Source organism: Neovison vison, chromosome 4 (assembly GCF_020171115.1).
Source record: "Neovison vison isolate M4711 chromosome 4, ASM_NN_V1, whole genome shotgun sequence".
Classification (NCBI taxonomy): Eukaryota; Metazoa; Chordata; class Mammalia; order Carnivora; family Mustelidae; genus Neogale; species Neogale vison.
Window position 1 is genome coordinate 60,874,057 of NC_058094.1, and position 23,363 is coordinate 60,897,419.

At 41.0% G+C, this 23,363-nt stretch overlaps 2 protein-coding genes across 2 annotated transcripts in view; one reads left to right on the forward strand and one right to left on the reverse strand.

Moving 5' to 3' along the window:
• Positions 1-23,363, reverse strand: part of KCNB2 (potassium voltage-gated channel subfamily B member 2) — a 399,258-nt gene that overhangs the window by 213,386 nt on the left and 162,509 nt on the right. The window lies entirely within an intron of this gene.
• LOC122905250 (dnaJ homolog subfamily A member 1-like) lies at positions 950-2,203 on the forward strand. The gene has a single exon (XM_044246943.1). The coding sequence runs from the start codon at positions 995-997 to the stop codon at positions 2,201-2,203; it is 1,209 nt and encodes a 402-aa protein (XP_044102878.1). The 5' UTR covers positions 950-994.

The window sequence follows — 23,363 nt, forward strand, 5'->3', positions numbered from 1 at the left end:
GGGGATTTGATAGACTCCCTGGACAGGTTAGCACAAACAGAAGCCATGAACAGTTAGGACTTGGTTATCAACAGAGCAAGAGGTGGCAGATTCAAATATTCCATTTTACAGGTTCATCCAGGGTCAATGGCGTTTCTTCTCACGACTGAGCACTCATAGGACTATAGGAGGCATTTTTGTAAGAAACATTAAAAGATTCTGGGTACAATGCAACTTACTGAGTGGTTCTACTATCATCAAAAAGAGCCATGCTTGACAAGATAGCTGAAAGAATCTGGTTATTTAGGAAGGTTACCCAAATTAATTAATTAATTAATTAAAAATTTGTTTGGGGATCTTCTTTTGTCCTTATTGCATGCCCATGAAAATTTAAATTCTGTTGTTTTTTTTTTTTTTTTTTTTTTTTACAGTGGAAATGATACAGACTAGGGAAATTTTTCTTTTTCTGCTTTCTTTCTTCCTTCCTTCCTTTCTCTCTCTCTCTCCTTCCTTCCTCCTTTCCTCCCTCCTTGTCTCTTTTCTTTTCTTTTTTCCCTTTCCTTTTTCCTTCCTTCCTTCCTTCCTTCCTTCCTTCCTTCCTTCCCTCCTTTCCCCTTCCCTTCCCTTTCCCTTCTTATCCTCCTTTTCTTTCTTTTTCCCCTCTCTCCCTCCTCCCTTTCCTCCCTGCCTCCCTCCCTCTCCTTATCTCTCTCCCTCTCCCTCCCACTCTCTCTCTTCCCTCTCTCTTTCTTTTTTTCAGTAGAAAAAGAATAGTATTCCTCTTTCTGTTCTGGAAATATTAAGCTCAAACCACTGGCTACTAGACAGAAATACATAAAGGGATGGGAAATGATAACAATACTTGGAGAAGGCAATACCATCAAAAGGTAAATGAGGGAACTTTCCAGAACGCTCGGTGAGACGCGGAGGAGCGGTGGCTACCCGAGCTGCGCCCAGCAACACGCTCCTTCCCGCTCCCCCACATCGATCTCGGCCCTCTCACCGGCTGTAGAAAATGGTGAAAGAAACCACTTACTATGATGTTTTGGGGGTCAAACCCAATGCCACCCAAGAAGAACTGAAAAAGGCCTATAGGGAACTGGCTTTGAAGTACCACCCTGATAAGAATCCAAAGGAAGGAGAGAAGTTTAAACAGATTTCTCAAGCTTATGAAGTACTCTCTGATGCAAAGAAAAGGGAATTACATGACAAAGGAGGTGAACAAGCAATTAAAGAAGGTGGAGCTGGTGGTGGTTTTGGCTCCCCCATGGACATCTTTGATATGTTTTTTGGAGGAGGAGGAAGAATGCAGAGAGAAAGGAGAGGTAAAAATGTTGTGCATCAGCTCTCAGTAACCTTAGAAGATTTATATAATGGTGCAACAATAAAACTAGCTCTGCAAAAGAATGTGATTTGTGATAAATGTGAAGGCCGAGGTGGTAAGAAAGGAGCAGTTGAGTGTTGTCCCAATTGCCGAGGTACTGGAATGCAAATAAGAATTCATCAGATAGGACCTGGAATGGTTCAGCAAATTCAGTCTGTGTGCATGGAGTGCCTGGGCCATGGGGAATGGATCAGTCCTAAAGATAGATGTAAAAGCTGCAATGGAAGGAAGATAGTTCGAGAGAAGAAGATTCTAGAATTTCATATTGACAAAGGCATGAAAGATGGCCAGAAGATAACATTCCATGGTGAGGGAGACCAAGAACCAGGACTGGAACCAGGAGATATTATCACTGTTTTAGATCAGAAGGACCATGCTGTTTTTACTCGGCGAGGAGAATACCTTTTCATGTGTATGGACATACAGCTGGTTGAAGCACTGTGCGGTTTTCAAAAGCCAATATCTACTCTTGACAACCGAACCATTGTCATCACCTCTCATCCAGGTCAAATTGTCAAGCATGGAGATATCAAGTGTGTGCTAAATGAAGGCATGCCAATTTATCGTAGGCCATATGAGAAGGGTCGCCTCATCATCGAATTTAAGGTAAATTTTCCTGAGAATGGCTTTCTGTCTCCTGATAAACTCTCTTTGCTGGAAAAACTCCTACCTGAGAGGAAGGAAGTAGAAGAGACTGATGAAATGGACCAGGTAGAACTGGTGGACTTTGATCCAAATCAGGAAAGACGGCGCCATTACAATGGGGAAGCATATGAGGATGATGAACATCATCCCACAGGTGTGTTCAGTGTCAGATCTCTTAATGGGGCCAGTGAATAACACTGCTGGCATTTTACATACAGTAGTGAACAAGTGAAGGACTATAATCATAGCTCACTACTTGCTATTGTTTTTGTTTTAATATTCAACTATAGTAGTGTTTTAAAAGTTAAATGAAAAATAAACTCAAATATAAAAGCTCTGACTTTGCCCCGTATGTATGATGCCTTCAGTGTGGAAGATAAGTTTAATATTTGTAAAAACTGCTTTCAAAAAAAATCTCCCCTAGCATTTGTTAGGCCATACCTTGTAATTAATTTCAGTTCTATGTATATGAAACAGCTCAGACTGAAATGCTGGGTGTATGTATTGACTTCAGTGTGTGACCCTTAATTGTTAAGCTATGAAGTTAAAACTTGTATTTAATTGGCAATCAGACAAAGAATTTGTAGAGAAGTGTTGGTCTATAGTTATGTTAAGTGGGATTCATTGTGATGCCTCTGCATTTATTGCCTCAACTGTTACTTGAAGATGGCATGCTATGTAATTTGGCCTGTGGTATCAGTGATAGAAAGGATACCTCTTTAAAGAAGGGGTTTGTCATATGCTGCTGGTTGAGGGCTTGCACTTGTAGAATTGCATTCCCTTCTGTGCCATCTTTTTCTTCCCCATTTTTTAAATATATATATACATATATATATTAAAAAAAAAGGTAAATGAAGTGTTACTTTGTTCAGTGCCTACCATTTTCCACTAGCTGCTCCTTAACCACCGGCAGAGTAGATGTCCAGGTTACACATTAGGTCACTAATGTCCACAAGGTAGAAAGGCGATCCTGGGAGGGTCTGATTTCTAAGATCTCTCATGTCACTAAATCTGTGGACAAGAATTTATAGAAATAAGCATAACCTTATGCCAGATTCTCATTCTTTAAACTATGTCAGACTGCCAGAAATGCTTTGATTCCACTTTTATGGAACATAAAGGAGGAAAGACATTATTAAGAAGTCCAAAGGTAGGAACTGGGAAAAACACATAAATGCATAAAATTCTTATATGAAACAAGTCTGTATTTGCTTCCTGGCTAAGGGGAGAGCGGGAAGAACAAATATGTGAAGGTATTGAAGTCAAAGACTGAGAAATAATCACTCTTTCCGCACTTAAAGGGCAAAGTGTCTGAATACTTAAAAATGATACGAAGAAGCCCGCAAAGAAATTTGGGGCTTATTCCAACCCTTGATAAGAGAAGCATTAACTCTAAGATAATGCACCAGAAGATGGCATTCCCCCAAATCAATGGCAACTTCCAGTCCGTACACATCTATTGATTCTTTGTTGTACAGGACAAGTCATTTTAGATGACCTCAGCAAATAAGAACAAAGTTGCAGGTGCATCTCCACTAGCACTTAGCTGTTTCTTCTATAGTCTCACTACTCACCTAATGTACTTTCCAAAGAAAGAGGAAATTAAGTTGAAGAGATAACCCACATTCTTACTTTTCATAAAAGACCAAATATCTCCTTCCCATCAATGCTGAAAGTCTTTCATTTGCCCACAGGTGCACTCTCCATCTTTCTCCATTTTTCCTTGGGCCCTGAAAGGCTGGCTAAAATGGACTATGGCAATGGGTTCTCTCACCCCCATGCTTCCTGTTGTAATTGTCTGATGGGGCACCCTGGTAGGAGGCTGGCAGCAGTGGGCCATATAGTCACAGGGGTCTGTGACTACATCCCTCACCCAGGGACCCCACTCCTGTCAGGGGCTCTCTCTACACAAGCCCGTGTCTGAGTTCTGCTTTTCTCCACTCTTCAGGCCTCAAGATGGGAACAGAGTCCTACTATTCCTACTTCCAGGGGCCCCGGTCACTCTGCGCTACCTCTATAAAGAGTCCCTTTGTTATGCTGTCCTCAGATTGCCCTAAACTGAGAGTGCTGCATGAACTGTTTTCCTGCTGGCTGATGCCCTGATGGATAGTTTATTTGAATGTGAAAAGGTACATATCCTAGGCCACATCTTGATGATCTGGAAAATGGGAGAAAAATAATCACAAACAGGAAAAAGCAAAACCTTATTCATTAAACGATCTTAGAAGATGTGCCTTTTTTGGTTCTTGAGCTCTGGATAAAGATGGGATGGGGCATTGGAGGCAACTGGATGGCTCAGTCAGTTAAGCATCTGCCTTGGCTCAGGTCATGATTCCAGGGTCTTATGATCAAGCCCCACATCAGGTTCCCTGCTCAGCGGGGAGTCTGCTTCTTCTTCCTCTGCCCCTTCCCCTGTTTGTGCTTACTTGAGTGGGCGCGCGCTCTCTCTCTCTTTCTCTGTCAAATAAATAAGATCTTAAAAAAAAAAAAAAGGATGGGGCATTGGATGTTGGTGGCACTTAGGCATGTGTGACAACTAAGGTGCCCATGCAGCATAGGCTCGCAGGAGTGGGGCAGTTTTTCTGATACTCTCAAGCTTGTATCGCCACACAGCATGCCTCCACTTGTTCCATTGTGTGGTCTGTGGAGTGGAGATTCAAAACAAAAACCCAAGCAACCAAACCAATCGAAAAAGCAGTGCTTGAAGATCAATGATCAGGTAGCTAAGGAAGAGAAATACAAAGACAATTAGGAGGCTCCTTCAGAATAGAAAGGGCATCCAACCAACCATTCTTTATTACTCCTGGGTTCCCAAGAATTTAAATTGCAGCATGAGGAACCTAAATTAGAGATTTTGAAAAAGAGTCACTTTCTATCCATGAAGGTTATTGTCTATTAAAATATTGAAGTGGCTTGGTAAAGAAAGCTGTGAAATTAGTTTCTTTGGACGTCTTTGAAATTTAGGTTTTTACCTCTCTGCGATGGTTTCATTCTAACTCTCTCTGAAGGCAAGGTTTGATATTAAATAACCTTTCAAGGTCCCTTCCTGGTCTGTAAATTACCAATCAGAAAGCACGAACATTTACCAGGTAATGACAGAAAGGGGTACAAAGTTGGTATTAAACCAAGAAGCCCTACAGCTGACCATGGGAAGCAGATGGCACCAGGGGGAGTGTGACTCAGCAGAGAACCAGCTGGGCAATGAGCAGCATACGCCCTAAACAAACACAGATTCCTGATAGACACTGGAGCTGTGGGCAACACAATAGCAAAGGAGTCTCGTTTCTTGAAAAATTTTTGAGAAGTACGTTATTATAAAGAGGTGTGAACAAACTGTTATTCTAACAAACTTGTAGCAACTTTCAAAGCGTCCTTTGGTTTATTATATAGAAACTAGAAGCATTTTTTATTATTATGCAGGAAACAATGAGAAGACAGATTCACCTTCAAAGGGTCCCTACATTTATTATACAAAAACTAGATGCACTTCTATTATTATTATTTAGGGAACAATGAAAAGACAGATCATGTTTATTCTCCTAACTCATAGAGTGTTTATCACAGCACTGTAAGAGACAGAAACGGTATGATTCATGGGAATAGTTTAAAAACCCAAATAACGATAAACCCCTATGTCTACATGCATGAGGACAAACCTAGAGCCATGACACTAATTGGTAATTCACTTCTCTGAGGTAATTAAATAGCAATTCTGATGACTGAAGAATTTAACAGTCACCTTACAGAAAGGTATGGGTCACTGGTGGACTTTGCTTATTTTTGTACATTAGTGGTTTGAGCCAAAACCCATGATGCACTTCCATCTATAGATACACAGCCAAGTATCAATATTTAGCTATTGGATCAGAGCTACATATTATTTCAAATTGTGGAAACTCACAATTTTACCTAGTGGGGGAAGAGTAAAATCAGAGCCTTCAGAAGGCTCTTAGACTGATTTCAACAGATCCCTCATACCATACTGATCAGACACACAACCATGTCTCCAGTTTGGGCTGGATGCTTGTGAAAGGTTTTGTCAGTTCTCTTTCGGACACGATGGAACTGCAGAAACCACTGTGTTCAACTTTTCCCTAAACAGAAGTTCTTAGCCTGATCCTTCTCTTCTCCATTTCCAGGAGGCTCAGCATCCAGCTGCCACTCCCAGGTTCTCTCAAGCCCCTGCTCCCCGTCCAGCCCAGCTCTCCATCAGCTTTCCTCAAATGAAGGGGGCTGGTCTGTCTTTCAGTTTTGTCATGGCTGTGGAAGGCTCTCCTCCAGGAGGCTCCATCTAGACCCCTTCCTGTCTAACTGGGTCTGCTTTTGGCTCCCCCTGACCAGGAACCTACAGCTCTAGGAGTGAACTGTCTGCCCCAATTCTTCATCCGAGCCCACAGAGTGTATCCCAGCTAGGAATTGGGTCCCCTGCTTTGTCCCTCTTAGTCTGACTTTGCCTGGCTCTTTAAAGACTGAACCTCTTCTCTGCACTCTCATTTCTCCCACTGAGAATACTTGGGTGCCATTATCTGCTGTCAGCTGTCCTGGTAACAAACATCTCACTCCCATGCTCCACACACCAGACAAAATAACTCTAATGCCTCTTAAGATCCCTCCTCTACATCTGTCTGGATCTTATATTGTCTACTGACACCCATGGGTGCTCTGACTTGATTGCTTTCTTTCAACCTCAAAAAAAAAAAAAAAAAAACCCTCAGTTCTAGTGGGTTCTTACAGTCTCCTAAGTCACCCTATCACAACACACCCAGTGTTACAGCAGGTAAGAGAAACATGCCCATCATATCATATCCATCTATGCTGAAACTTGAATGACCACCTACCAGTAAGATTAATTTCTTCACATCATTTCAGAGGGTCTTAGTCTTTTCTTCCCCTCTCTCCACTAGGAAGACCTAGCTTAAATTCCTTCTAACACTACATTTTTATTCTATCTTCACATTCTATCAGAAAAACTGGATTAGGCTCTGTGTGGGAATTCCTTGGTAGAATTGGTGAATGGGAGCTATTTCCTGCCTATGAAATCCAGTGAAAGTATAACCAGTAGGACTTGGATAACCTTAAAATGCTATATGCAATAGAAAGGGGCCATCTAGAGAAACACTTTCCAGGAATAACACATCCACAGCTAAATCGCTTTGCTAGTAAACAGCTCAAGCTTCAGTACCCACAGATGATTAGGTAAAAGACAGAGTGAGGAATTGAGAAAATATGTCAAAGGGATTCGCTGATATAGATGGAAAAAGTCCGTCTGAACCAACTAAGATTTACAAACCTTTGGCTTTGTTACCTCTCATGTCTGTAAATCTGGTCACGGCTAGATTGTGCATCTGCAGAGAGATCATTCAAAAGAGTAACTCCTGATTTATCCTGAAGCCCACTCCATATTTTGGGGGGCTGGTAGGAGAATCCTTTTGATGGCTAAGGTCATTTCAAGGACACAGTGCTTCCTCATTCTATTGATACCCTAAGTCCAGGACTGCCTAACTGCTTTACACACACACACACACACACACACACACACCAGCTTTCTCTGGTACCCTGTCTCTAAGAGAGATATAATAGCTGTGTTATCTCAGTAATTCTTTCTGCCTACGGACTCCTAGCAAGGTAAGGTAATAATACCACCTGTCACTACCTGCATGAAATTGGGCAATTTGCTTGCTTTTCTGAACTTCACTTCCCTCATCTATAAAATGGGGACACTAACACAACTCATTAAGTGAGATAATATTATGCTAAAATATTCTGCAGACGATGAAGAATGAGCCAAATGTTAGTAATTATTTCCATTCTACTTTGGTAGTGCCCTACAACCTTTATATAAAAGGTTATTTCCTCAATAAATGTCATTGACTAAATGACTGATAAGTAATTTGGATCTGAACTCCCTCAATTAACTCTAGTAGCAAAGGTCTGTTTTTCATGGTCACTGACTTTATCCAAGAATGGATTTTGAGCTGTAAGGTTTACATGTGGGATGCTTACCCTCTAGTAGCCATACACTGAGAATTCAAATGCAGACATTAGTCTCTGGCCTAGTTCTGAAAATTTATCTACTATATTTAAGTTTTTAAGCATAGAATCAAAGGCAATATACTTCTTAGAATGGCATTAATAGGATGATGTTCGGAAACATTATCTGTTCTGCATGAACAACAAACTGTTCAATCCAATGCTTCCTCTCTGAGCCTCCACTGTTTTCATGGGTAGTTTTCAGGGAGTTAACAGGGAGTAACAGATAACTGTACCTCTTGTCCCAAAACAAACTACATACTACATTCAGATTTGGGGGGCGGTATTCTTTGTATTAAACGCTGGAGAATGGCCCAGCTTTCCCCTGACTTTGACCTCACGACCAAAGCCCTCATCCTTGCAGATGCTGGAAGGATTGGCAGCCAGCCGCTCTCAGCTGAGAACCTTTCTAGAGTCATTTTGCCTAAGGTCATGTCTCTTTCCCAAGAACCTGTACCCAAGGAGTGATCAACATAGAGGTATAAAGGCCCAGCCCCATCATCCCAACTGCTGACAACTCTGGAGGACAATCCCAGCAACCTGTGGGATCGGTTGAGGCCATGATGGTAATAGTGGAGTTCTATTTTCTCTGCCCACTCTTGCTCTCCACCCTCCCCCAGAGGTGGTGAGCCCAGGGGCAGTTCCTATTGAGGTAGCACTTTTGAATCTCCACCTCAAGATGCTCCCCAGGAGCTGGGGCTCCATACCCTCACCTCCTAACAAGAGTGCTACCATTCTTGTGCATGCCAATAACCATATAACAAGCTCTCTCTTTTTGACAGCACCGTAACTGAGCTTGGAACCGCACAGAACATGGTGCAGCTAGAAGAGAAAAGCCTTGAACTCACTGGCCTTATGATTGAGTGTTTATTGATATTTACATAAGAGCTCTCAATTGCTGCCCCAGCAAGATGAGACACAAACCTAAAAGCTTCCTTCATAGAACCAGGCCAGGGAAGTGGTTCCTTAATGCTCCCCACTGGCCCGGAAATGGGGCCAGGTCACTGGGAAGAGGAGAAGTCCAAATGCAGGGCAGCATGGCTCGGGGGAATGAATGCCTGGAAACATACAGACCTACAGGACCCCTGAAGTTGTCCCCTAAACCTGTTCTTAAGCCCTCCTAGCGCCTTCCTAACCCTCTTCTAAAGTGTAACAACACATCTGCCTCATGACTCATATCCAGAGCTGTATCCAACCAGGCTGGATAGAGAATAACACTTGAACAGCTCAAGTTCACTATTTTTCTAGCAGACTCTTGGCAGAAGCAGGCTTTTAAATTAAACAAATGGCACCTCATGGTTCAATTTCTCCACATCATTTCTTTCCCTCCAAGAGTGGGTGCCTGAGACGTTGAGGGCCTGATAAGGTCAGCCCTCTCCTCCTCTCTGATGTGCTGGGAGTCCAAGGTTTCTCAACAACCACGAGCAAAGTAATTGACTACATGTCCTATTTTCTAGGCTCTGGGGGAGAATATGCAAAACAAAAACAAAATCAGACTCCTCCACCTGCAAGCAGGCCACAGACAGATTGTGTGCATAATTTTAGGACACTGACAACAGGAACTGGTACTGGCCCTGTCCTCTTGGCACAATTTGTTTGGTGTCATCCGAAGATGCATGTTTCCATCTATGTTCCAAAAGTCTTGTTTGGGTCTCAGTGGGGGAATTTCCTGGAAGATGACAAGTTGGAGGGCGGGGAAGAAACCCAGTTCATTGGCAATGATGGCAGCGGCTCAGTGAGTACCTCCAATGTGATCCAGGGATGTTCACTTATATTTGAGTGATATGTGCTCACTGATGAGATCATGTTTTGATACAGGGCTGGGTTGGCCTTGTGACCTCATAATGAATAACAAAGGTCAAGATGAAAGTCTGCCTCATGCTGTATAGTTTGGTGGATAACTCTTAGGCTAATCATTGTCAAAAAGTTAGAAAATACACATCCTCAGAAAGAAAAAAGTTCAATAACCTATAATGTCACTTCCAGAAATAACTGCTGTTAATATTTTGGATAACACATAGGATGCCTGCATGTATGATATTTTATATAGACATATTCTATGTGAAAAGGTACTGCTTTGTAAGTTTTATTCACTTAATAAATTATAGGTCCATATCACTTTAAATAGTTGCATAGTTTTCCCTTTTCTCTGTATTCCATAAATTATTTAACCATTTCCCCAACTACTGGACATTTAGGTGTTTCCAGTTTTTTGTTTTGTTTTGTTTTTGCTGTGATAACCATCCTCTGTGAATGTCCTTGTAGCTGAATCTCTGCACATGTGAACATATCCATGAGCATTTCCTTACGAAAAATTCTTAGGAATAGCATTGGAAAAGGTCCTTTTAAGGTTCATCCTGCCTACTCCATCCTATCCTCTTATCTAGTCTGAGAAGCATTAAAAAAATATAAGTGGGAGGATGTTACAGGAAACCTATATAAAGGGGCAGGTGGAATGTTCACATGCCATAGCTCCTACTGCACCTGTACAGAATCAATACGCTGTGGGATGTAGGGCAGTGAGAATGCTAGAAGCTGGTGTTACCAACAGGTAACTTGATCCCTAAGTGACTTTTATTGCTATGAGATGTGCTTGCTTTCATGCAACCGTTTATCTCGTAAATCATGAATGTAAAGAAAATGATATAGTGTTTTTAAAATTTTTTTAATTTATTTTTTAATATAATGTTTCATTATCATTAGCCATCAGGGAGATTCAAATCAAAACCACATTGAGATACCACCTTACACCAGTTAGAATGGCCAAAATCAACAAGACAGTAAACAACAAGTGATGGAGAGGATGTGGAGAAAGGGGAACCCTCTTACACTGTTGGTGGGAATGCAAGTTGGTGCAGCCTCTTTGGAGAACAGTGTGGGGATTCCTCAAGAAATTAAAAGTAGAGCTTCCCTATGACCCTGCCATTGCACTACTGGGTATTTACCCCAAAGATACAGATGTCGTGAAAAGAAGGGCCACCTGTACCCCAATGTTCATAGCAGCAATGGCCATGGTCGCCAAACTGTGGAAAGAGCCAAGATGCCCTTCAACAGATGAATAGATAAAGAAGATGTGGTCCATATATACAATGGAGTGTTACACCTCCATCAGAAAGGATGAATACCCAACTTTTGTAGCAACATGGACGGGACTGGAAGAGATGATGCTGAGTGAAATAAGTCAAGCAGAGAGAGTCAATTATCATATGGTTTCACTTATTTGTGGAGCATAAGGAATAACACGGGGGACATGGGGAGATGGAGAGGAAAAGTAAGTTGGGGGAAATCAGAGGGGGAGATGAATCATGAGAGACTGTGGACTCTGAGAATCAAACTGAGGGTTTTGGATGGGAGTGGGGTGGGGAGGTGGGTGAGCCTTGGTGGTGGTTATTATGGTGGGCACGTATTGCATGGAGCACTGGGTGTGGTGCATAAACAATAAATTTTGGAACACTGAAAAGATATAAAATATAATAAAAATATATAATGTATTATTTGTACAGGTCTGTGATTCGTCAGTCTTACACAGTTCACAGCACTCACCATAGCACATGCTCTCCCAGTGCCTATCACCCAGTCACCCCTTCCGTCCTGCCCCCTCCCCTCCAGCAACCCTCAGTTTGCTCCTGAGATTCAGAGTCTCTTATGGTTTGTCTCCCTCTCTGGCTTCGTCTTGTTTCGTTTTTTTCCTCTCTTCCCTTATGATCCTCTGCCTTGTTTCTCAAATTCCACATAATATAACGTTTTTAACATGCAACTGACAGCGCCTGGTCTGCAAAGAAGTTTAGCTTGAATTGGAAATGCATCGGAGCGGCTGTTCTAGACCTTCACATGCATGGGAATCTCCTGGGGGGGCTTGTTAAAGCTGGGAATGCTGAGCTCCAACTCGAGAGTTTCCAGGCTCGAGCAGTTACATCTTTCACAACTGCCAAGTGAGGCTGATGCCACTGGTGCGGGGATCACACTTTGGAAACGACAGCTATTTAAAACCTGGTTAAAGAATCTGCAGTACCTTCTTATTTTTATTCAAATGCTGCCTCATGTTAAAAAAAAAATCACTTTTTATGTTTCTGTACACTGAATGCTTGGTTCCCCCCTCCAAATCCATATAGTGAAACCTAATACCCCAAGTGATGCTATTTGGAGGTGGGGGTCTTTGGGAAGGGATGACATCAGGAGGGCAGAGTTCTCACGAATGGCATGGATGTCCCTATAAAAAAGACTCCAGGGTGCTTTTTGCCATGTAAGGATACAACGAGAATTCGGGAGTATATGAACCAGGATCTCGGCACCCACCAGTCACCATATTGATCTTGGAAATAAATTCTGCTGTTTATACACCACTCAGTTTATGCTATTCTGTTATAGCAGCCCAAGCAGATAGGAGATATATCAATAACTGCTCCCCAAGAGGTCTGTTTTGTAAGTTTTAATTTTCTGGAATTGGACTGACTTTAAGTGGCCTCTATTTCTAATGCAAATTCGATTCCTAGAGAGTGATGACTCCCTGCATATAATCTGTGCTGAGTAGTATGTGCAAGGTACTTCGCTGGAGAACCAAGTACTGAAAAGACATAGATAATACATACGGTAAAAGTAAAATATCAGTGACGATGAAAATGAGGACTATAGCTGACACCACTGAGTACTCACTCTGGGTCTGAGGCGCACATAAGCACCATGGGAGCATAACCTCAGTCCATTTGCGCTGCCATTGTAGGATGTGGGTCGACCCCATTTTTTTCTAAGATGAGAAAGCTGAGGTATATTTCACATGCTATGGAAAGGGAATTGTTTATTTAGTTTAGTTATCTGCTGTACTAATCTGTTTATTTTGAATACAGACCTTGAAATAGCCAAGGACAGTGTAATAAGCGTTAACAAGGCAGCAGTGACGTTCACACTGTTTCAACAGTAATTTGCTAAGATAATACATTTTAGGCTGTCAGATAAATGACTGAGAGGATAGAACGTGTGACAGTTAAAGTTTTGGGGGAAGACAACACCATTTTAGATCTATACAGGAAATATTTTTAAATACACAAAGCTACTGTTTTTTTACTTACTTCACTCATTGATAGGCCAATATGTAGAAAAAAAGTAAACCCTTCTCAGTAGAGAGAAAATATGATTGGTGAAAAGAAAGCATCTTATAAAACTTAGAAACTTCTAGCATGTCCATGCCCATGAAGGTCCTTAGTGCAGCAGGATGATTTATGCAGAAAACTGGTTCTCAAACAAGGAAGGAGAATCCAAGACCAGAATGGGTTGTTCCCTTATGATCACCATGCTTTCCTGGTTCCAGGATTCCTCCTCCTGCTGCCTCTGTCCAAAGATCCTTCCGTTATGTCTTCCCAGCCAACCCTACCCTGACTGGAAGGCTCAAATTAAATGCTTTCTCTAAGTCAGTGATTCTTAACCTAGGGCCTAGAACCTCCCCCTCCCTCTCCCTGCCGCACGCACACACCACACCCCCTCCCATATACATATACCACACACTGTGCATACACACATCCCCACATATCACACCCACACACACCACACACATATACCACATACATGCACACACCACACACACACTTCACACACTGCATGCACACACACTGCACACATCCATGGACACACCACAAATATACGCATATATCACACACACACACCTTACATATCCACACATTAAACATGGCACATATATCACACATTGTACATACACACACCCACAAATACACTGTACACACACTACACATACATACAGTGCACACTGTACATACAGAGAGTGCACACATGCATACCGTACATATCATACACTGCACATACATGCACACCATACATAAACCACACATACACCCCCCATATAGAAACACTGCACAATCACACACTGTTCACATACATACCCCACATATCACACACACATACATACACACATATACACATTCACTATAAACATCCACATCCAAACACAACACATATAACCCCACATATACATACCACACACTACACAAATACATACACACATACCACACACATACACACAACCACACACTGTCCCCACACACGTATATACCACACACACATACAACATGCATACCGCACACATATAACACATATAGCACATACACACAGCATAGATCATACACATACCTCCAGTGGTTCCGTAAACTCTTTGTAATTACATGCCTATGGGAGGAATATCATTCTGGAAGAAAGATCTATACCCTTTATCAGGTTTTCCAAGAGATTAATGTTTTCCTTAATTCCAAAAACTGAAATAATCTCTTTCTCACGAACTAGCCTATCATTTTAGACAACCTCTCATGTCGTTTCCAAAAGCCTCCTAGTTATTCCTCCTTTATCTACCTGGTAGATTATAAACTCCTTCAGGGCAGGATCCGTGTCCGATTCACCCCTGGGTTCTTGCCAAAGCACTTAGAACTGAGAAAGCCCTTAATAAATATTTACTGAAGGAAGGAAAGAATAAAGGAAGGAAAGCAGGGAGGGAAACTTCAAAAACCGTCAGATTTATTCCTGGTCTCCTGACAAGGTTACCCCGAACCACCTCGGACAGATGACTCTGCAAGTGTCAGCTACTAAATCACTTTAGCAAAATCACTTTCTTGGCGTGGTTCACTGACTACAAACTAGGACGACGATTCAACCCAATCTCTATCCTCTCTCTGTCACTAATTTAATGTGTCACCTCATACAGCTAATACTTAATTTGCAAGAGGTCTTGGAAAATACATAGCAGACACAGAAAGTATTAAGCAATTAGGACAAAGAAACTGTTTTAATGATTTGGCTGTCTGTGTTAAACAACGACCAAAGTTCCGTCTGTGATTCATACAGGGGTTACCGATATGTCAAAATCGGTTCTAGGAAGTACATCAGAGGAGTTGAATTAGTTAAGAATAGAAAAATTGGGCCAGGAAAAAAAAAAAAGGGGTATTTAGTAATGCTCTCGTTTAATCTGCTGATTGCTATGCTTAAAGGAACCTTTCCCTGGGAACAGAAGATCTTTCCATGGATTAGTTAAAGGGACCAACCAATATTAAGATCCAAGATTAAGAAGTCTCCTATTTAAAAAAAAAAAAAAAAGCTCATTTGTTAGATTACTCGATTAACTTTTGAAAATCCATCATCTTTGGGCGCCTGGGTGGCTCAGTGGGTTAAAGCCTCTGCCTTCGGCTCGGGTCATGATCCCAGGGTCCTGGTGTCGAGCCCCGCATCCGGCTCCTTGCTCACCAGGGAGCCTGCTTCCTTCTCTCTCTGCTTGCCTCTCTGCCTACTTGTGATCTCTGTCTGTCAAATAAATAAAATCTTAAAAAAAAAAATCCATCATCTTTGAAAACATTTACCAGAGTCTCATAATCATGTGCACACGGGAAAATCTGTCATTCTCTATGTAAATGCTGTCCTTGAATACCTCGTCCCTACTTCTTGAAGTAGACACTTTATCGTCTTGAGGAAAATGATTTCCAGTGCTCCCAGGGTTGAAGTTTCCAGGTAGAAGAAATATCATTAAATATTCTACTTTTGTTAAAAGGTGAAAATTTTATCTCCTCATTTCCCTCTCTCAAGTGGAGAGGAGAAATCACAGAGACATAGAAGAGGCCGAAAGCTCTTCGTAACTAATAATGACGACTTGAATGCACTGGGCACTGACTTCAGGCAAAAACTGTGTTATTTACTTAACACTGATTATATCATCTATTCCTCAAAAGCTCCCTAGAAACTGGGCATATTTTTAACCCATTTGACAGACCGGGAAAGACAGGCTCATAAAGGCGATGTTAACTCTTCAGCTTTATAGACTTCAGGTACTAGATTTAACTGGCACGAAGATCGAGGTGTCCTTGTTCTGAGGGGGAAAATATCAGTCGAGGAGCCCGAAATATGCACACAAAGCTCAATGAAGAGGACAAGCAAAATATTAGTTTTGTTTCAAAAGCTTATACTTGATCTTTTCTCTTTTTTTTTTTTTTTTTTTTTTAAGATTGTACTTATTTACTTGAGTGAGAGAGAGAGCATGAGAGATAGAAGATGACACAGAGGGAGAAGCAGACTCCCTGTCAAGCAGGGAGCCCAATGCGGGATTCGATCCTGGTACTCCAGGATCATGACCTGAGCAGAAGGCATCTCCCAACCAACTGAGCCACCCAGGCGTCCTACTTGTCCTTTTTTAAAAAAAGAGTTTATTTATCTATCCATATATTATGTGTCTACCTATTTATTTACTTGAGAGAGAGTGTGTGTGGCGGGGGTACGAGTAGGGGGGAGGGGCAGAAGGAGGGAGAGAGCAAGGGAGAAAGAATCTCAAGCAGCTTCTCCACTGAGCACAAAGCCAGTCATGGGACTTGATCTCAGAATCCTGAGATCGTGACCCAAGAGAAACCAAGAGTTGTAAGCTTAACCCACTCAGCAACCCAGGTGCCCTAGAAAACTAATAATTGATCTTTTTAATGAGAAAAGATGGATACACAGATGTTATAATGCTTTTTCTTAAAGAAAAGCTAATATTACTACTTAGTGCTTGATCCAGCCTGATAATGTAGGTAATACACTGTACTCATTATGTAAAAGAATTCACTTATGAATGGCTCATACTTATGAATCAGTATAAAATACCCTCTATTTTGTTATATCGCACAAGATTTTAAAACACTATTTTTTAATGTCTGTCTATATAGGAGTTGTCATCTTCTAGAACATTTTGATCTAATTTTTCCATACCCATTAAAAAATGTTGTTATTTAAAAACTGCTGCTACGTGACAGATTTATTTTTGGTCTTTAGAATGATGGCTTCAGGCAGGTTTCTCTTTAAAATTCAGAAGTACATAAATGGAACAAATCCACACAATATATAAATCCTGGCATTTTCTGAATCTTGTGGAGGGCCTACTGTAGGAGACACACAAAAAAAGGCACACATGTAGAGAGGGAACAGATGTGGCACACATGCAAACTTGGTCATTTGACTGCAAAAGCCAGTGTTCTTCCCAGCCACCTGATGCAAAGGAAAGGGCTTTGCATGCCTGCAAGAGGATATTTTAAGAAATGACCTTTGCAGAATAAACAAACAAAAATTAAATTAGGCCAAAAGGACTTCCATATCCTTTAATAGTTCATAATTTAGTTGGGCTACAATTATCCCTCTTCCTCTCATAAGGACAACAGAGGACATAAAAATGCACATACTAAATACCACGTTTCCATTTTCTCTCCCAACGTACATGTATTATTGCATCTTCAGGATAAACATCCTACATTACAGTTGGAATGATGGTCAATTTGAATGCAAGTTTTCCTGTTGTTTGAGAAAAGGAAAAACAGAATATTGAACTGGGAAGCACAGTGGCACGTCAGGAAACCAGTTTGCTGAATTTTAGATAAACAGAGTTTATGCTTCAGGTGTTCCAGGGAGGACAGAGACAAGGGACATCCTTACTCTCTCCCTGCCCTGGTCCTCTGGTTTTTCTCTGCATCTCCATTCTCTTCTCCCTGGGGTCATCTAGCCTGAACTTGAGCCCAGATACTACTGGGAGGAGCAGGCTTCTGCAGATAAAGCTAAACTGGCTAAGTTTTAAGTCATTCTTCGTGTATTTCCGGAATATTATGAACGGCCTATATATTTCTGAGCCTGGGCCCAATCCCAGGCAGAATGAGTGACATTCTGTTCAGGCAGCTGTTGCTTTTTTTAGAACACAGAGCTTGCCCTCTCCCTGGTGGTGGGGTGGACGTGCAGGTTGATAGACAGTAGGATTTATGCTCCTTGTATGACATAGACTCTCAACTAGTCCCAGAGAACCTGGTACAAGGGCATGGAAGGATGAAGCTTCTCACAAGAGCATGTACTTTCAGAGACTACACTCGGTGGTACCATGATGCTTTCGCAAAAACGGTCTCGAGACCTCCAACAAGTGGTCTCACTGTGCGCAGAGGACAGAAACAAATCAAGGTTGAGAAAGGTGCTGTAGGAAGTGTATCTCCCCAGCCTCTGTCCACTTTTCCTGGGCAAACGGAACCACGCAGACATCGTCCACGGTCTGGCTGTAACTGAAAGTCTACCAGCCACAAATGGAAGGAGGGAGTGCAAAAGGTACTCAAGTGCTCATTTGTTCAGACTAGACAAGGCAGCTAATTATGGTGACCAAGAGAGGGGTGTCAGTGATAATGATATCATAATATCATAACATATCTTCATTATCGAAAGCAAGTTGCATAATTTCACCATTAGCAAAAACCCTTAAAACAAAACTCAGGAGACTCCTATCAACAGCAGTACTACTACCTGACTTGAGATTTTTCAAAGGCCGAAGCTTATTCTTAGTTCACACTTTTGAATGGAAACTACCCAATTTAGGAACAACATCGCTATATTTTAAGATCCAGTGACTAACACAATAGTAAGTACTAATAACGTCCAATTTAGAAAGACACCTCAGTAATATAGAATATAGTTGTAGCAATAAACAGAGTTGTTTTAGCTAGTTTGTGAGATTCTGTGTGCAGGATGGGATGACATTATGCGCAGGGAACATTTTGGTGGATATAAGCCTGAAATTCAAGACCCAAGCGTCTCTTTGTCCCATAGCACGGATGTTGGCATAACGTTAGAGGGAAGACAACACAGACCACTGGAGATGAAGAACTTTCCTACTCACTTTCACTAATGTTAACAAACCATGTTGTTGGGGGTAACATGGGGACCTGTCAATTGTTCCCACCAATCAGGTGTTCCTAGAGCAGGGTAGTGTTTCTTAAACTGTCTGGGGGAAAGGATCTGCTTTCCCCCGCCCCAATCCTTCACAGATTGATACTCTTATAAAATACAATACAATACATATCAATTACTAGAAGAACAAATTTAAAAAACTAAACATACAAACACAACCCTTCAATTTTTATAATGAGATTCAGCAGACATGGTCAAACAGTAATATATGAATGCCCATTCTCCATTTCTGTGTTTATTTCATCTCAGATAAACAATTCACTTTAAGTGGCACCAAAATAGGAAGTTAGGGATCTGTAGTCATCTCATGTGAAATATCAAAATGGGAGAAGAAAAAAGGCAGGCATAAAAATGAGACAGAATCGAGCATGTAAATATTAATGGGAAGATGATGACATCATAACAGTATAAGCTGCCATTAAGGTTCCCTGGTGATCAGCCCCAGAGAATCAAGAAACTTGCAGATTCCCCCGGAGAATCACTTGAGAATTTCAAGGATATCAATGATTAGTGAGCTGCTGTACACGTGCTATAGCGTGTAATTAACCTGTGGCACCTGCAGAGGCTGAATATTATTGTGGCAAACAGATTAGCTCCTTATGCATGAATAAAAACTACTGGTTACGTTCATGAGAATAATTATAAGGCTTACTACTTCTGAGATTTCAGGATCTAAAACTGATTATCAACTGGAAGGAGTCTCCCACTGTGCAGTAAAATGGCATTAGTTCAAGTATGTAAGACTTTCCTTTTTACTGCAACTTCAGCATTGGCTGTTAAGAGGATTTAAGTCAATTGATTATTTGTCCAAAGTGACAGAAAGTGTCCTCACAGTTATGACACTTCATTTTTATTCTGTGAGAAGGTTAGGTGCACAGGGAGGCACAGCGATATCTGCCACTAGAGCTCAAATTAGAGTACTATAGGGAACAACAGGCATTGGGGAAGACAAAGTCTATTTTTTAAAACATCGAGTTATACAAACACTTAATTCAGAAGGGAAACAGATTGCATGCCCCCTTAGCCTAGGGGAGCTACACCAGCCCATCTTATGAAACAGGCACCAAGCTGACTTGGCACGCAGCTCCATCAATGTAGCAAGTTCAAGGTTTGCCATGGATCTTTCAAATAGGACAAGCATCTGGCTGCCCTCAAGACTCCTTCTACAAATTCAGTTGTCCTCATTTTGAGAAGAATGGAACCAGAAGCTTTTGCAAATGTGAAAGTCAACTGCTCTTGTCTGATTCTAAAGTGTGAGGGTATTTGTGAAATTCCTCTTTTACCTGCTGTGTTAAGATACTTAACAGATGGCTGTGGAGGCTTCATGGCATCTGAATTAAAGAAATAGTCATTGTATCCTTTTATAGTTTTAATTTTAGGAAGTACAAGCTATCTACTTGGTGTCACCATGAAATAAAATGGTCACATATAATTGTGGTAAATTGTTAAAAGTATCATCAAAATCTGAAATTGGGCATTTCTAGAAATGATGGCCCTGGCCAAGGAGGACTTGGTTACTGTCCTCAAGAAGGTTCCAGTCTAGGGAGGGTGACAAACTGAGAATTACAGAAAGTGCAAAGTACTATGAGAGATGCAGGCATGTGTGGGGACCATGTAAAAGGCAGGAAGACTTTCTGTGAAATGAGAAAACTTATTTTTGGCTTTATTTCCCTAAAGGAGGGATCTTCAGCTGGTCTACAGACACTGAGATGATAGTTGACTTAATTGATGACAGTTGGTAATGACAGCGATTTGCTTCTTGGGAGAGAGGAAACAGTAATTACCAAATCACATGGTTCCTCTTACGTAGACTAAGGAATCAAGACATTGCGTTCATATCATTTCTAAACAGCAGCCATTCATGGGAGTGAGCGATGTTAAATGAAGTCCTTTGCATCTTTCAAAGCTCAATGAATTCAGAAAATATCAGGCAGGCTTCGGAAAACTCTCTCTTACGGTATCCACTACGACTACATGGCTCTAAATTGTTCAGAAGTTGAACTTTTTTTTTTTTTCTTGGTTAGTGCAAGCTTTAACACAGATTTGTTAATGGAATAAATAATCTCGGGAAAAAGAATAGATTTGTTTCAGTGTCACAATAAAAGAAGTTGGTCTGAGTCTGATTACCAAATAGAAAAGACAGATTTTGTAGTAACAATGCAAAATATAAGCAAGACTCACAACCAGAAGAATTTTTTCAATTCCAAAGTTCATATTATTCCAAAAAAGGGAAATAGCCCAAATGTCCATCAACCATAGAAGAGATAAACAGAATGTGGTATGTTCTTATAGTGGAATGCTGTTTGGTAAGAAAGAAGAAATGAAGCACTCATATAATCTACAACATGGACAGACTTCAAAAAGTTGACACCAAGTGAAAGAACCCGAACACAAAAGATCATATACTCTACGATTACCTTTATGGGAATGTCCAGAAAATGCAAATCTATGGAAACAGGAAGTAGATTAGTGGCTTCCTAGGGCTGGTTGTGGGAATGAAGAGTGACTGCAGATAGGCACAAGCATTCTTTCTGGGGTGATGGAAATGTCTAGAACTAGGACATGGTTAATTGTTGCTTAACTCTGTAAAACATTAAAAAGATCACGGATATGTGTACTTAAAGTAGGTGAATTTTATGGTATGTACACTTTGCTGCTGTGACACAGCAGATACTTGTCATGTACGTATCAATGAACAATTACAGAAAGGACATAACTAAATTTTAAAGGACAATCTATCTCTCTATAAGTTTATTAGCCATTTATATATCTATCTTGACTCAAAATGTTAAGGTTACTTATTAATGTAATGCACCACAAATTAAAGAATAAGTGAATTAAATTGCCCCCTTTCCCTTTTTTCCTATGGTAATTATATTTTATAGTAGTTAATTAATTTACCTATTCAATATTTACTTAAGTATTTATTAAGCACTTTCCCAGTCACTGAAATGCAAAGTACAATGAGCCCTGGTCTCTGCCAAGTTTATGGTTTATGGTTTAGAATAATAAGAATAAGAAACAATTAGACCAAAATGTGGTGAATACGATGACAAAGGCATATGTTAGAAATCGTGGGGTGGGGAGATGATTTTCAACAAACCAACTCAAGAACATTACATAGGAATTAGCTACATGATGACTCCAAAAGGATGGATATTCCAGCAGAAAGAACACCATGGAGGTTAGAAAGAGCATGATGGGGGTACCTGGGTGGCTCAGTCGGTTAAGCATCTGACTCTTGGTTTTGGCTCATGTCATGATCTCAGGGTTGTGAGATCAAGCTCTGCATTGGGCTCCATGATCAGCGGGGAGTCTGCTTGAAGGTCCTCTCCCTCTGTTCCTCCCCCTGCTCAGGCATGCTCTCTGTCTCAAATAAATAAATACTTAATAATAATAATAATAATAATAATAATAATAAAGATTGAGCATGTGTTACTTGGGGAATCTGTGTAGATTCTGCAGACTATGAGGATGAGTGCACTCCAGGGATCCATAGGAAACAAGGTCAGAATGCAGGACCAACACAAGTTTAGAAAAGGCCAACTATGACAAGCTAAGGATCACAAAAAGGGTCTTAATATTTTTGAACCTGAAATCCCATGAAGGATTTCAAGCTGATGAACAAAAATCAGATGGGTATATTAAAGAGATCACTTCAGTGATCCCCTTTCTAGAAGAGTGGTGCTCTCAGCCATCTCTTGGGCTCTACATCCCAGGCTTCTAGACTGTGATTCCATCTTCAGTAACCAGGCCTTCAGCTGGTTCCTACTGCTTCTGTACTTCCTATAACAGACTCTGGCCTGCCTTGCTCTCTGTGATCAACAGTTCTCCAGCTGTCCCACAATGGGAATTCCCATTCTTCCCCTGGCATAGACAAATCTAGCTCCCAGACACAGCTGCTTGTCAGGTACCCAGGGCAGGCTATCTCTGGGCTTATGTGACATGGGATGTGGGTCATCACCGATTATATTTTAAAAGATACTCAGATATTGCTGTGAAGTGTGTAAACCTGGCGATTCACAGACCCCTGGGGCTAATAATACATTATATGTTTATAAAAAAAATTAAAAATGAGTTGTTCCATACCTTCTCCAAATGGCAACTCTACCGGCCTTAAAACAGAACAAAAAACAAACAACAACAACAACAAAAAGATACTCAGATAAAATAATATGAACCAATGTCTCCATTTCCAAGGCCATAATAGCTTTCTAGAATATGATGTTGTAGAACCATCACCATTGGAGGTCAAATGAAACTGACGAAGGTCAAAATCAAATACTGAAATAAAACTTGTTTGAAAGAACCAACCTTTAAATTATCTGGAATAATACAGTTTGTGTCTTTAGACTTAATTTGCACAATATTAGACCATGCTGTATTTTCATATGGTCATCACTGTGGTCTTACTGTTAATGAGTTCTATTGTTGCAACCCCTCCACACAGAGAAAATCATATGCATGCCCCCAACCCACCCCGCAAGGCAGCACACTGGCTGGAAATGACAAAGAGTAAATCTCCTTAGATAGCATTCTCATCACTCACTGAGGGAGAAAGATGACAGGTCAAGCTTGAAAACAGGCTAAATAT